The sequence below is a fragment of the Gracilinanus agilis genome, chromosome 2 (assembly GCF_016433145.1).
Source record: "Gracilinanus agilis isolate LMUSP501 chromosome 2, AgileGrace, whole genome shotgun sequence".
Classification (NCBI taxonomy): Eukaryota; Metazoa; Chordata; class Mammalia; order Didelphimorphia; family Didelphidae; genus Gracilinanus; species Gracilinanus agilis.
In genome coordinates, this window is record NC_058131.1 from 42,785,875 (window position 1) to 42,801,386 (window position 15,512).

General features: G+C 43.9%; 1 protein-coding gene across 1 annotated transcript in view; it reads right to left on the reverse strand.

Annotated features, from left to right (window-relative positions):
* The window catches only part of RFWD3 (ring finger and WD repeat domain 3), a 45,524-nt gene that overhangs the window by 18,510 nt on the left and 11,502 nt on the right, over positions 1-15,512 (reverse strand). Inside the window, exons 3-7 of the mRNA XM_044660475.1 lie at positions 7,929-8,182; positions 6,243-6,337; positions 5,942-6,148; positions 3,445-3,536; positions 197-311 (exon numbers count right to left, since the gene is read on the reverse strand). Of these exons, the coding sequence (XP_044516410.1) occupies positions 197-311; positions 3,445-3,536; positions 5,942-6,148; positions 6,243-6,337; positions 7,929-8,182 (763 nt within the window). The remainder of the gene's footprint in view (positions 1-196; positions 312-3,444; positions 3,537-5,941; positions 6,149-6,242; positions 6,338-7,928; positions 8,183-15,512) is intronic.

The following is a 15,512-nucleotide window of genomic DNA, read 5'->3' on the forward strand; positions in this document are numbered from 1 at the left end:
TTAATGTATGTACCTATCTTCCCTCAGTAGACTAAAAACTCCTTGAGGGCAGGGTTTTGTCTCTGTATGTCTAGCACCTAGCATTTCTGGCACTTAAGAGAAGCTTGTTAAGGTAAAGATTTCCTTTAGCCAGTAGAAAGATCTCTGTTCATTCCTATTCCAAAAACACTGTGCATTAATGGAATAAGACACATACCTGGACATGATTTCGAAGCTTGTTACATTCATCAGAAAGCACCTGCAGCTGGAGCCGGCACTGGGCTGATTCTAACTCAGCCTCCTTCCTCAGCATTTGCTCTTTGAGTAGGCAACTATAAAGAGAGAAGCCAGCACCAAGGAGCCATTAAGAAGGGATCTGAGTAACACATGAGCTCCACCCCCACAGCACATCCAGCAAGCAATGTGATTTCTTATGCCCCATCTGCACAAGCAGTCGTCCCACTAAAGGATGCTCCCCCTGGTCTATCATACCATTTTCTAAAAGCTGTTTGATGTCTTTGGTTTTTTGCCAATTGTTTCCTCCTCAATCGTCCTCCCTCTCTAATCATTAACTTCTTCCTATATCCTTCTGTCCTTTTAAATCAAGTGTCTTAGGTCTCTCCCCTTTCTCAAAACTTCTAGGCCAAGTTATCTAGGCATTTCCCCTCCCCTCATTCACTCCTTAACCTGTTGCAAACTGACTCCCAAGTACATCACACCACTCAACCGGATCTGTTCTGTACAAAGTTATGATTTCTCAAAAACACAATCGGATGCCTTCTTGACCTCTCTGCTGCTTCTGATTGTGCTGACTGCTGGACACATTTTTCTCTCTGGATTTTTGTGACACTTCCTGGCTCTCCCTCCATCTGTCTGACCACTCCTAAGTCTCCTTTGCTGTCTGATTACCCATGTCACATCTTCTTACTATGGGTGCATCCTAGGTTTCTGGATTGGGCTGGGCTCTTTTTTCTGAATTCAAATTCTTCCCTCATCAGCTTCTATAGGTTTAATGACCATTTTTAAGCAGATGACTCCTAGACACATAATCTCCAGTTTTAATCTCTCTCTTAATTCCAAGTCCCATATCACAAACTGCCTAATGGATATTTCAAAAGGATTTCCTGACGATGTCTCTAAATCACCATGTCCAAAAAATAACTCATTAGATTTTCCTTAAAACCCACCTGTTCCCTGCAGTTCTGTTGAGGAAACCTCTTCTAGTTTCCCAGGTTTATAATCTCTGCATTATCCTCAATATCTCACTCTCCTTCATCTTACATATCTGATCAGTCATTAATACTTGTTATTTCTACCTCTCTAACAAATTTACTAGATCTGATTTCTTTCTACCCACAACTCCACTAAAATTCAGGCCCTCATTCCCTCTCAGTCTCTGCAGTGGTCCCCTAACTGGTCTCTTCTCCAGCCTGTCCTCCACATAGCTGCCGAAGTGATGTCTTAAGTGCAGAACCAACCAGGCCACCCCCCTGCTCAAAAAACTCCAGTGGCTTCCAGTTGCAATAAAAGATGAACTCCTCAGAGCTCTTCCCAATAGGGTTATTCCCCAATCCTGCACTCTGTGATCTAAGCCTGTGCCTCTGTCTCAATGCCTTTGCAATGTCTCTACCCCCTAACCCCCAACCAAGAATGCCCTCTCTCCCTACCTCAGCCCCAGCCCCTGTATGAAGTCTTCTCTGACTCTGCCCTGCTAAAGCCTTCCCTCTCTTGAATTTAATAACGTATTTATTTGTTCTCTTTGTGTTTATTCTGCAAATATTTACACCCCCACACACAAGTTTTTCCTATTAGAATTATTAGAAGTTCCCTGAAGCAGGAATTGTCTCCTTCTTTGTGTTTGTATCTGTAGCACCTAGCAGAGTGCCTGGCACATAGCAGGTATTGGTATATATACCACCCCTTCTAGAATTGCTTTTTAAAACAAAGAAAAACAGTTAACAAATTACACACCCCACATGCAACATTCTCTATCGGAATCCCTCTTCCTCTCCGAGGAGGAGAAGGCGGATCAGAGAACCTGCCTTTCAGAGGCTGGTCCCTATTATCTACAATTAGACAAGCACATAGAGCACATCAAAGAATGCTGTCCTGGATTCTTTCATGGCGTTTCAGAATCCCTCCCAACAGCTCGTTCTTCAAACATCATACTCCGCAACACAACATATTCTAATTGAATCACTGAATTCAATGTGAACTCCCTAGGCACTGAAAGAGAATGTGCTTCGAGGAGATTATCATCCCAGGAGCTGTCGTGCCCGTCTCCATCCTCCATCCTGGGCCCTGGACCTCGTGCTCGCCTGGGTCATTCGGGAGAAAGAGGGGAAAAGGCAGGTCCTAGAGAAGGCGCTAGATTCCCACGGGGCTGCTGTGAGGGACGTGCTGATCTCCCACCACACTGTGGACCAGAGAGGGCTTTCCATGCCAGGTTGGTTGTAAATTCCACATTAACACAAAACGGCAAAACTCCGCCATGAGAGCTGCATGGCAATAGAGAAGGTGACTTCAGGCCATAGGACCTCCCTCAATGAGGCTCTTCAAGCAAAGCTGGATGACCACATTTCTTGGGCTGGGTTATAGTGGAGATTTCCTTTTGGTCTGGATTGGACTAGCTGGTCACTGAGGACCCATCTTTTCTCCTGGAGGGAACAGGGAGCCAGGGAAGATCTCTGGACAGGAGACTGGTGTGTTCAGATAGCGGTCAATAGCTAATGTTTACAGAGCACCTCCCATGTGCCTGGCCAAGAGAGGCCAGAACAGGGAGGACAAGGAAGAGGGGACAAAGGATGAAGTGGGAGTGGTGCATAGGGAGAGGGGGAGTTGTGAGGGCTGTTATGTGCCTCCAATACTTAAGACTAGATGACAGGCTGGATGGAGCGGAGGAGGTAGGGTCATGGGGGAATCGTGAGTCTGGGGCTGTGAACCTGGTGAACGGAGGATGCTGGAGTCATTGACAGAGGCAGAGAGGAAGGATGGGATCTGGGAGAAATGGGAAGAGTTCTGCTTTGTATGTACTGTTGGGGGCGAGGTGCTCACAGGACATCCTGGTGATGTGGTCCTGGAGATTAGGGCTAAATATACAGATTTGTGAGGAATCCCCTTAGAGGGAATTGTTAAATTCATGGGAGCTGACTGAATCTCAATCTGGAGATTGCAAGGTGCTATGTTATACAGGTGTTGTTATTTATTTTATTGTTTTGTGATTCTCACAGCAACCCCGGAATATTCACATTTTAGAGGATAAAACAGGTTTTGAGATGAAGTGGCTTTGCAGGGGGAGGGGGGTGTCACACAGCTAAATAAATCTCTGAGGGAGAATTTGAACTCACCCCACCCTCCCCCCTGGACTCTTAATACAGCGCACTTACAACTGCGCCAGTTTGTTTCCCAAGAAAAGCCTGCAGGAAATCAAAGGTGAACATGACAAGCAGACTCCTTTCCTTCTACCTTTTCATGCGCTCCTGTTCACTGGTATCCAGGGCTTTTAGGGTTCGGGCATAGAGAACCACAATGTCTGAGCGTTTGGCTTTCTTGTTGCACTAAAGAGAATGAAGGAAAAGTGTTAATACTGTTAAAGGAAGGCTCCTTCCTGATTCATTCCCAAACCACAGATTTAAGGATACTGAATGCTTTAGAAGGCCACAAGTGGCACCTCACTAACTAAGGCAGCATCTCCTTCAGTGACCTTGGGGGCCCCTCAGTAATTGCCTTACAGATGTGGCACCACATGGGCCAGTGAACCAGGTCTTGTTTAGAGCCCACACAGGGAACCAGCTGCACATGATGTGGCTAATTCCCTCCACCTAGATGATTCCCCAACCCTCACCCCCTGGCCTTGCTTCCATTGTTCCCCCACAAAGGTCCTTCCCAAGACACTACAGAGTCTTCCTTGTTTCTTCTCAAGCTTTACGGGCTTGGGCTGACCATCTGTTTCCTCACACTCTTGTTACCCATCATTCTTCTCTGGTCACAGTAAGGATCACAGGATCTCCCATGCAGAAATGGAAGGAGCCTCTATTAGAGGCCAGAGACTGCCTTATCCAGGGCCATGTGGTTAGTGACAAGAGGCAGGACTTGAATATGGGTCTCCTTGACTTCAAGACCTTCCATTCATTCCCCATTTCTTTTATTCTACTTCTCAAAGGCAAGTCATTGTCAGGAATATTCTGTAGCCCAGCAACACCCACCACAGCTCTCCACTCTCTTCTGGATCACCTGAAGTTGTGATGTTTCTGAAATGATGGCATCAATTGCTAATGATCAGCAGTGGCTAATGGGCTCTTTTACTGCCTTCAGGGAGTCTAGCTGGTCCTTGGCACAATATCTGGTCAATGAAATGGCAGCTAAAGCCTTTTCCAGTTGGCAGAAACTGGCAGAACTTGGCTTCCAAAAACCCAAAGTCACCTCCAAGCCAAGAAGAACCACTGGACAATGGTATTTGTGGAAGAAAACATTTCCTTTAGAAACATTTGAATAACCATTTTTCAATGTAAAAATCTTCTGTAATCTTGTATATTCTCTTTTATGCAATGACTGACATTATTGTGACAAAAGGTTCACAGGCTTCAGCAGACTGCAAAAGATGTCTAGGACACAAACCCAGCGAAGAAGCCCTTGTCTAAAACTGATGCAGAAATGTCTAATTCAATGCAACAAACATTTTCATGCCTGCTACAAGCCAGGGAAAGAGGAGGGTCCAGGAAGACTCTGAGCTATCTGGCATCCTCTGGCTGGACTCACTATGAGGGTGAGAAAGATGGCAGTAGGGGAGAGTTTAGACATTTGGAGGAGGTGTGGATTTAGTGAGAAAGATGATGGGCTTAGTACTGGATATTCTAAGTTTGAGGAATCAATGGGACCTTCAGGTGCAGGTCCAGAAGAAAGCTAGTGATCTGAGGATGGAGTTCAGGAGAAAATATTCGGACTAGACATACAAATTTAGATAGCCAAACCCATAAGAATGAATGAAATCACCAAGTGTGAGAAGAAAAGTGGTCCCAGGTCAGAGCTTTCTGGGCCTACTTCTAAGGAGTAGGAGAGAGGGCAACCCAATGAAGAAGACTTAAGAAATAGTGGGAAAAACGGATGAGAGCAATGTCCTGAAAGCCAAGAAAGGAGACTGAGGGAATAGGGAGGCATTCTGTACAGTGTCAAAAGCTGAAGACAGATCAAGGAATGTGACAATTGAAAAAAAGGTTAGCAGGTAATGGAGATTACTAGAAACTCTTTGTGAGGTTTGCAGAAACGAAAACCAAATTGCAAGGAAAACTGGAGGGTTGGTAAAGGCTGCAAAGGCAGCAAGGACAGACAACTCTTTTAAGGAATCTAAAAAGGATTTAGGAGGAAAGATGACTGCTAGAAAGGATGACAGGAACAACCTGAGAATATCTGTGTAGGCAGTAGGGAATGAACGAGGAGATGGGGAGAGACTGAGCATGAGAGACAATGTAGAGGTTGCAATCTGTAGAAGAAAACAGGAGGGGACAGAATCAAGGCCATGTGTCAAGGAGCTAGCCTTGGCAAGGCTAGAAGAAAGCTGGTGATGTGATGGAGTTCATCCTCCTTCAGAGCCTGGAGCAGGGGCAGAGTTGATGAGAGTCATAACAGGTAATTGCTTGCCAACTAGGAGGCAAGATTGCTTGAAAGAGACTTTGAAGCAGCTTCTGTGGGGAATGTGATCCAAGGCCAAATCAAGAAGCAAAAACTCCTCCAGAGCCCAAGCACAGGGAAGATGAAGCTTGCTCAGTACACAAGGGAAGTAAGAATGGCTTCTGCCCTCACTGTTGGCATGGTGTGTATGACCTTTGGAGTTGCCTATGGGGCCTCCTGGAGGTTGTCTTCACACAGGGCTCATAGGCAGCTGCTTGGCTAACCTTAACATACCTTTCCCCAGTTAAAGGACACATTCTTTAACATCTGTGTACCAGTAAACTAGAGTACGTACCTGGGGACATTTCCCAGCTTGTCCTCTGAGCCACTTAGAGATGCACTTGTACCCAAAAAGATGCCCACACCGCAGTGCGGAGAGACGGTGGTCTCCAGCACTGGTCCACTGCTCAAAGCAGATGGCGCAAGTGTCTCCTTCTTCTTCATCTGAGGGACCCGTGGTAGATGTGGCTGGTGGAGGGATTGGTTCAGGCTTCACTGGAGACTGTTGAAGGGAAGCCCAGGCATGCTCTGGTTAGGCAGATTGAGTGCATTAATCTCCTAGTTTGCTCTTTTGAAAGACCAAATGGATCTGTTACCTGTTGGAGGGGGACCACTGCTTCAGAAGCAGGAGTGGCTTCCTGCTGGGCTGAAGGGTCTTCTGGAATAGTCTCTGCAGGATCCTCTCCAGAAACTGCAGGCCAGGCACAGAAAAGAAATCATTGCACAAAGGCCTAGCCAGATATGGGCTGGCAGATTCAAATTTCATCTTTTATATCTAGTATAAGTCTGAAGATGGCTCTCATCAGTTGGGGGTCTTGCTGCTTCTCCCTCCATAACATCTACATCTGACCCTTCTCTTTGCTGCCCGAGTTGAGGGCCTCCTAACCTCCCCACCTTGGGTATCTCCTCTTCAGATTGACAAAATCCTCAACATTGGATAGGACTTTGTGACTGCTCAGCTCAATAAACCTACCTCAAGGATCTACTTGGCTTTTAAAGCCCTTCCCAAGCTGGTTGCAATTGACCCTCAGCCTCACAGGGCATGCCTCCTCTGCCATACTTTGTGACCCAGGAAGACTGGGCTGGTTCCCTTTCCTTGATTCCTGACCCCATTTCCACGCTTCCAAACTGCCCATCCTGTATTGTTTGTTTTTAAACCCTTACCTTCTTTCTTTTCATCAAAGTGGCATGGGCTAGGCAATGAGTGTTAGGTGACTTGTCCAGGGTGAGGCCAGTTTTGAAGTCAGGTCCTCCTGACTCCAGGCCTACCTCTCTATCCACTGTGCTACCTGGCTGCCCCTAACCTATATTCTTCCAACACCCTTCCTACTTTAACTCCATCTGGAAGTCTTTCTTTTTATAAGACACAGCTCAGATCTTTTATATGAAAGAGTCATTCCCCCATGCTACTTTGTACTGAGCCTTGGTTTCTTTAATTTATGCATGTTTATGTATGTGTTATGTTATTTGGAATTTTGGGGGTTCATTTGAGCCTTAAAATAGTTAGATATATGACAAACTTCCTATGGACATTTAGGGGACTTGGAAACTACATTTCCCATGATTTCTCTTGTAGTGCAGGTAGACAGGAAGTGTGATTACGTAAAAGAACAGTATAAGACTCCTGAGGTGATTGGAGGCGGGATCTTTGGTATGGGGGAGCCAGGTGGGCAGAAGGTATGGCAGGGAATTTGAATTAGATCTTAGCAGGCGCGTGGTCATCTTATATTTTACCAACATGGCTTTCATTAAAATATTACTTCTTTTAATATCCATCTATATCAATTTTAATAATAATAGTGTATATGTATTTACGGGTTTGTATGACTTCCCTGGTACAATATCAGGCCCTTGGGAATAGGGACTGCTTCATTCTTTGTGTTTGCATTAATAAAGCTTGCTGACTTTAATGAAAGGACAGATACCTAGGACTCAAACTTAATGAGCAGCATTTTGATCTTTGCAGACTATCCCATCAAAAACAAACCAGAAGCCCAGAAAAGACTCTGAAATGATCTAGGATGGTGCAAAGAACATATCATCTTTAAGCTCTTAAAAGCAGGACATCAGAAGGGACAGATGAAACCTATTAAGTCACCCTGCTGTAAATACAACACACCTGGAGCCAAATCAAGTCCTCCACGTACCTGGTAATGTCTAACACAGTTCTCTCATTGTAACATGGAAAGCTTCCATCCAAGTATGGAGAAGACCCAGCTTGGACTTTAGCATAGGTGGGAGCTGGGCTGTTGCCTACCCATGCCCAAATGCAGAGTGCCCACCTTCAAGACCAATATCTGGGTCTGGGTCCTCATCCTGGATGTCCACCTCCTCCTCTTCCTCCTCCTCCTCCTCTTCCTCCTCCTCCTCACTGGAAGTGTTACTCTCCGTATCAGAGCCACTAGACACATGGATGTCTTCAGAGCCAGGGTCATCGTCATCGTCGTTGTCGTCGTCATTGGGGTTGGGCGGGTCTGCTGGTAGGAGAGGTTGTGTCCTGTTGACCCTAAAGTAGGCGTCCAACGGTGCCCTCGATCTGCACAGAAAAATAACCACATTATAGCATGAGAGATTCTTGTCCTGTCTGGATGTTCAGATGAAGCCTCCACATTGTCAATAGCTAAGGAGTGTTTCAGTGTTCCCTTCACAGAGCTGAAAATGGGTCAGTGCAAGTGGGCTGAGCCAGATCTGCACGGGTTCATCTCCTGGGAGGTAGGGACTGACTGGGTGGGGTACTTGGGGCTTACTGCCTGCTTAGCTTTTATCCCTGAGGTCTCTGGCCATATATCCACAATGTACCTTAGTCTGGGGAAAGGTGGGGAGAAGACAGAAAGTATCCAAGTGTTTCCTGTCTCTTTTCTGCCCTTCTGCTCTAGCAGCCCAGGCTATAACTGTGCAGGGTGTGAGCAGAAAGGCTCCTGTTAGTCAGGCCCATGAAATACTTCAATTTGACAATCTTTTTTCCAAACAGCTTTGATCACTCCATAATGAATAACTAGGGTATGTCTTAAAAAGTGTTATTATTAAAAAGTGACCCACTTTTAGCTAATAGCTGCCTTTATGTCTTTTAAGTTAAATTTGGAATTCCTTAGATGAACTGTTAGAGAGGATTTGCGTTAGAAAAATTATTTTCTCATGACTTGCCTGCTTCTAATGGAAAACCAGGGGTTTCTAAGGACCTAATAAAATAGCTGAGCTAAAGAATAATTCACAGGGTTTATTTCTATTATCTATTCAAGAACCAGAAGAGGGAAAGTGAATCATTCCTAGAAAAACTCATAACTGACAGAAAGACGGACACACACACACATTAAATAGAGCTTTTCATCTATAAAAATCTTAAAACACCTTCACCAACTTCCAATGAATTCTTCAAATTTTAAAGTTAGGGACAGACAAATATGTTACACAGGCAATAAAATTATGAATCTGAGCATGTGTGAAGAATTGTGGGCTGTAGTTAATGAATTAACATTAACTGTTAATAATGAAATAACATTAACCTGATATGTTAACTACATGTTTAATGGTTTGTTGGGCCATTTGAAGTATGACAATTGGACATAAAAAGTGAGCAGGTTAAATTTGCACCTGCAGGATAAGGAGAAAGGAAAGGAAGAAGCTGCTTTGAGATTCCTTCTCATGAGATATCACTCTTTAATCCAGAAGATTCAAGTGCCTGGATCAGAGAGCATGCCCTCTGATCCAGCACCCTGAGGGGAAGTGTAAAAGAATCAGTTTCTTGCTGGGTAATAGAGGCATAAGATATCCAGATAATACAAGACTGCTAGAACCTCTCAGAACCCAGGGGCAAATACTGAAGCCAAACTGGCCCCAAGACCCCAGTATCCCCGATCTCTCAACCATTAAGGAGCAGAGATCCAAGAGGAAGGGCCCCTAAGAACATAGGGAGGCCTTCAAACATTCCTTTTCCAATCCAGGGCCTGGTTAAATTGGATACCCATACTTTCCCCTGGAAGTATATAGTCAGTTTTGATGGGTAGGTGATCCTTGGTTATAGACCCAATTCTCTTGCCTTTCTGAATATCATATTCCAAGTCTTGCGGTCTTTTAGTATGGAGGCTACCAGATCCCATGTAATCATGACTGGTGTTCCTTGATATCTGAATTGTCTCTTTCTGGCTTCTTGTAATATTTTCTCCTTAACTTGGAAGCTCTTAAATTTGGCTATTATATTCCTGGGGGTTATCTTTTGAGGATTTAGTGTAGAGGGTGTACTATGGGCTCTTTCAATGTCTATTTTGCCCTCTTGTTCAAGGATATCGGGGCAGTTTTCTTGGATAATTTCTTGTGGTATGATGTCAAGATTCCTATTTGTCTCTGATTTTTCAGGAAGACCAATGACTCTCAAATTGTCTCTTCTAGACTGTTTTCTTGGTCTGTCATCTTGTCAGTGAGTTATTTCATGTTTCCTTCTATTCTGTCAGTCTTTTTACTTTGCTTTATTAAATCTTGCTGTCTTGTGAGATCATTGGCTTCTATTTGCCCAATTCTAGTCTTTAAAGACTGGTTTTTGGCTATAATCTTTTGATTTTCCTTTTTGGTCTGATCTATCTGGCTCTTCATGGCTTCCAGCTGGTCATTTCTGGTTTTCAATTTGCTTATCATTTCATTTGATTTCTGGACCTCCATTTCCAATTGTGAAATTCTGCCTTTTAAGCCGTTATTTTCTTTTGGGACTATTTCCTACTTTTCTTGCCAAATCTCTTCCACCTTTCTCATGATCTCAGATTGGAACTCTTCAAGAGCTTGTGACCAATTTTCATTTTTGGGTGAAGGTTTGGATGTGTTTACTTGTTTGTCCTCCCTTGCTGTTTCCTCTGTGCTCTGGATTTTTTCTCTGTAAAAATTATCCAGAATAAGTGCTTTTCTCTTGTTCCTTTCGGTGGTTAGTATTTCTTGATCATTGCTAGCCATCACTATGCTGATTTTTGCTTCCCTCAGAAGTCTGAGTGAAGAGGGCAGGCTCTCTGTGCATGGAGCTATGGAGTGGTTTTTGCCTGAGGCTCCTTTTTGAGTCTGCTCAGTTTCTGCTGTGTGCCGTCCCACTCCCCTCTCTGTGCCCAGGTGCAAACTCTTCAGCCTCCTGGGGTTTCATGTCTAGCTGCTCTCAGGGGTGTTCTTAATCAGCTGCCAAGAACTTAGCAATTGCCCCACACCACTCTAATTCTAGCACGCTGGCTGTGACTCTGGCACTGTAGGTGGAGTGGGGGAGGGTGGATCAGCTCATGTTTTGGTGGGAGTTAATTCACCCCCTTATAGCGTGGAAATGCCCAAATCCCACGTACTTTCGATGCTGTGCCCTATTGTGGAGTCCCTTTGTTCATCTGAACTTGGTTTTTTGGTTCTTTTGAGGAATCATACAGGTTGGTGATAGGAAGAGTAAGGGTTCTGCAACTACCATGCAGCCATCTTAACCCAGAAGTCCAGGGTCTGGTTAAACTGGGCGAACCAGGGCAGTATATATGTAAGGGACCTTCCCTTTGTGTAAATGAAATTAACTCTAGCCCATTCATAGTCAAAAATCTACTTACCCTAGGCAGCTAAATTATATCATCCCCACCTCCCTCAGGGGAAGTGGAGATAATTTAATCACACTGACAATAAGTAACAAATCAAGAACAAGGGATTGCCCTTTGGGCAGTCCAAATCAGTGTAGAGGTGAATTAGAGGTGGCCCACAGGAAATGAAGAGAGATGCTATCTTTTTAAATACGTGGGTTACAACCTGGTAAAGTTAGTTGAGGACTAGAAGGAGTTCAGGAGTTCAGGAGTTCGTGAGTTCAGGAGTTCCGGCTTTGGATTTGGGGCTGAAGGTGCTCGGCTGAGACCTCAGAATGCTTCTACTCTGAATTGTCAGGTGGGTAAGTTAGGCTGACTTCCTGGCCTACCTAGGCGTTTCCAGACTCTGCCTTAAGTAGGCTTATAGCCTCTCTGATTTCTAAGGTCTTGTGGCTTGTAACCTAGTTTAATTAGCCTTTTAACCTTCTCTCTCTGTCCAGGCCTCTCCAGGCCTGGACCAGCCTCTCCCTCTCTCTAATTACTTACATTTACCTTCCTAATTGTAAATAAACTACCTTAAACTGAATGCTGACTTGGGTCTATTTTAATTATGGAATCAATCTGAATTTTTGATTCCTGGCAGCCACACTTTATATATATTTATAAAATACCTAAAATCTCCCTCTTACACCTTGCTAGCTCCTCTCCAAAGCAACCACAATTATACCAACTTAGATGAACAACCAAACACCTTCAGGAGTGTTAAGAAGAAAAACTATTAATTATTCACATTTTATAGTAGATGGATTTAATTGGATTGCTTTCTGAGTCAAAATGTATTAAAAAAAAAGGGGGGGGGAAGAAGTTTTGATGGAGCCAGGGAAAGAGTGGATAATTTTAGACATCAAAGGGAAGGAAGGGGTAAAAGTTTGGAAGAAGGTGTGAAAAAAATGTTATGGGAATCCTGCTTAACTTCTACTCTGCCTTCCTTCTTCAAGAAAAGCTGTCATTTCAATATTTTGCCTTTGCTGGAATGGCAATTCAGCCGCTGTACATAGCTAGTCCCTCCATGATGACTTAGAAACTTACAGTAGGATGGGCTCATGGGAGCCCAGCATGGTGTCACACACAGGGATTATGAATGCCATGAGCAGCCAAGTCAAAATATCACTCAAGCAAGCAGGCCCGAAGCTCCAGTTCTACCCATAAGCCATTTAGTAGCTCAAAAGCAATAATCGAAGCACAGCCTTAGCCAGGGGATAGGGCAGAAAATGAAGGCTATGCCAACAAGGGAAACTTAAATAGGAGGCAAATAATCTAGAAACTTATCCTGTTGCCATACTGAATCCCAGAACTGTTAAAGAAATTAAGGAATTACCTCAGAGGCCCAGAAGCTCTTGGGGAGTCTGCTAGGAAATGAAAGGCAGTGGGTGGAAAAGGTACCCACTTTTTGGTCAGTGCCCTGAAACCCTGTGACCATCTAGGTCCATAAATTATCCCTCTGACTCTCAAACTAGTATTAGGATAATTGGATTTATTAGGAAATAAGGTTGGTTATCAAAAGGTCTCTCCAGCTCAGAGAAAGAGGTTTTGAAGAAACAGACACATACCTTAAGACCAAATTGGAATTTTCATGGAGGTTAAGAGAATTTTCAATGATCCTTTGGTGGGAATATTGGAAGTTAACTGCTCTCTTGAGTTTGACCTCTCAAGAGAAGGGAGATGAAGGATTTTCCTGTGTGTTTGTGGAGGATTTCTGGTGACAGTTGGTTCGAAAGCAGATAAAAGATTTGAAGGAGAAAACTGATAAAAATAGGAGAAAACTCAGGTGTTTCCCTGGTCTGACCAGTGGGGGCAGAAGAGAATAATCAATCACAGCAAAATTTTATCCAGTCAGTGTACTGAGCTTGGAGACTGGGGAGAGAGATTGAGAATTTGAATTGATTTTAAGATAAATATCAAATTACTTATAATTAGATTAGATTAGATAGTTAGAAATTTATACTTAAAATAGATTTAAGGAGATTAGCATAGGCTTGGGTTTCCCAGAAAGAAGGCACTTCTTGTGAAGTTTTAGTAATTTTTTTTTGGGAGTTAGAAGGTTTTAGTATAGGAATAATATTTATAAAATGCCTTTCTTCTTTCTTATTCTTTCTCTGAACCTTATAATTACAATTAAATAGGAATTTTTTTTTTTTTTACATATCCAGTCTCTAGTTGATTTCTCAACTACCAAGCTCAGCCATCTTTTCAACTGTCAACTACAGGATCACCTCCAACCATAAGCCTGTCTATAACTATCAACCACTAGTGGCAAATTACAATATAATTCAATATCTAGGGTTAATATATCCCCAAAATTACTCTAGTCAGCATCAAGTAGGGTTAAAGAAATCCCAAAGCCACAGAGGGCAACAAGATTCTAGAACCTGCCAAAGGGGACCTTCTCTGGGGAAGAGGCTCTCAGCTATAGCCCTACTTCTTATGGGCCATGGGGCAAGCTGCAAACTTTTTCTATCTCTACTTCCTAATCTGTAAAACAGGGAAAACAGAGAGCTCATGGGCTTGTGCCTACACATGACCTTACCATTTCACAGGAGGCTGAGACAGCAATCTCCCAAAGAGCCCCCTGACAGGCAGAGATGTCTTAAAAAGGGAGGGCTCAGTCTAATCCCCATCCCCTCTGGATCTCAGTGACCTTATTTGAGGTTCCATCCAATGTTCAGTTTAAATCTTGGGAAGAAGTGGAATTATGGGAAGGGGTGGAGGAGAGGGGAGGGAAAGAACATGAATCTTGTAACCATGGAAAAATACTCCATACTAATTAATTTAAGATCCCCAATAAACAAACAAAAAATCAATCAATCAATCAATCTCAGGAAGAACAGAAGGATCTGTAATCTATGGTATATCCCCTCCAGCCAAGAAAACCACAATTGGGACTTCTTCTCTTTTGCCAAGCCACTCCCAAGTCCTCTGAGAGCTAAGCTCTTCCCCTATTTCTTCCCCACATGGCCTACTAACCTTACTTTTCCTGCCTCCTTATTGGCTGGCTCCTGATGTCTACAAGCACAAGCAAATCTTTACAATCCTTAAACCTTCATTTAAGTTTATCGGCCCCTCATTTGATCATCCCACATACCTTCAACTTTCACAAATTCCTAGAAAAAGTGACCCACACGTGTTACCTCTACCTCCTAATCCCTTAACTGCTGATCCCACACCCCAGCTGAACCTCTCCAAGGACACTCAAAAGCTCTACTGCTAAATCTAGTTACCTCTTTGTCTACCTCCTCATTGGTCTGTAGCTTGGACCCGCCTCATCACCCTTTCCTTGCAGACACTTTCTCCTTCCTGGGTGTTCATGACACTGCCTTCTTCATTTCTTTTTCATCTGACTAAATGCTCCAACTCTCCTGCCTTTTCTGGGTTACCACCCATGCCCCATCATCTGAGTGTGAGTGTGTGTGTGTGTGTGTGTGTGTGAGAGAGAGAGAGAGAGAGAGAGAGAGAGAGAGAGAGAGAGAGAGAGAGAGAGAGAGAGAGAGAGAGAGAGAGAGAGTTAGTTTGTGTATCCAATAGTTCTCTCCTCACAACACTCTGGGATCTCATTAGTTTTCACAGATTCAGTTGTCATCTCTATGTAGATAGGCATAGGCAGCTAGGTGGCATACTGCATGCATAGAGCACTGGGCCTGGAGTCAGGAAGATTCATCTTCCCAAGTTCAAATCTAGCTGTGTGACCCTGGGCAAGTGGTATCATCCTGTTTGCCTCAATTTCCTCCTCTGTCAAATGACCTGGAGAATGAAATGGCCAACTGCTTCAGGATCTCTGCCAAGAAAACCCCAAATGGGGTCATGAAGAGCCAGACACAACAATCACAGTGACAAGTAAACAGATTCCAAATTGTACAGGTCTGGCCCCAATCTCTCTCCAAAGCTCCAGATCTCTCTGTGCTACGGAATGTCTGCTTGATAATACCTAGATGTCCTGCAGGCATCTCAAAAGCAACAAGTCCAAAACAGAATGTGTTCTCTTCACCTCAATCCCCACCCCCACCCCCTTTCCCTGACCTCATCAAAGACTCCACCACCCTTCTAGTCCCTGGGGCTTACAACTCCTGATTTATCCTTGACTAGTCAGCTCCCAATTCTCACCTCTATCCCCATCTCTTCTCACAGGACAACCATCCTAATTAAGGTCTTTCTTACTTCTTGTCTGGACTACCATTTGGTCTTCTCCTAATGGTCTTTGGGCCTCGAGCTTCTCTCCTCTTCAATTCACCCTTGGAGTACTACTGCTAGAGTGCATGTTTAATCATGTTACTGTCCTCCATAAACTTG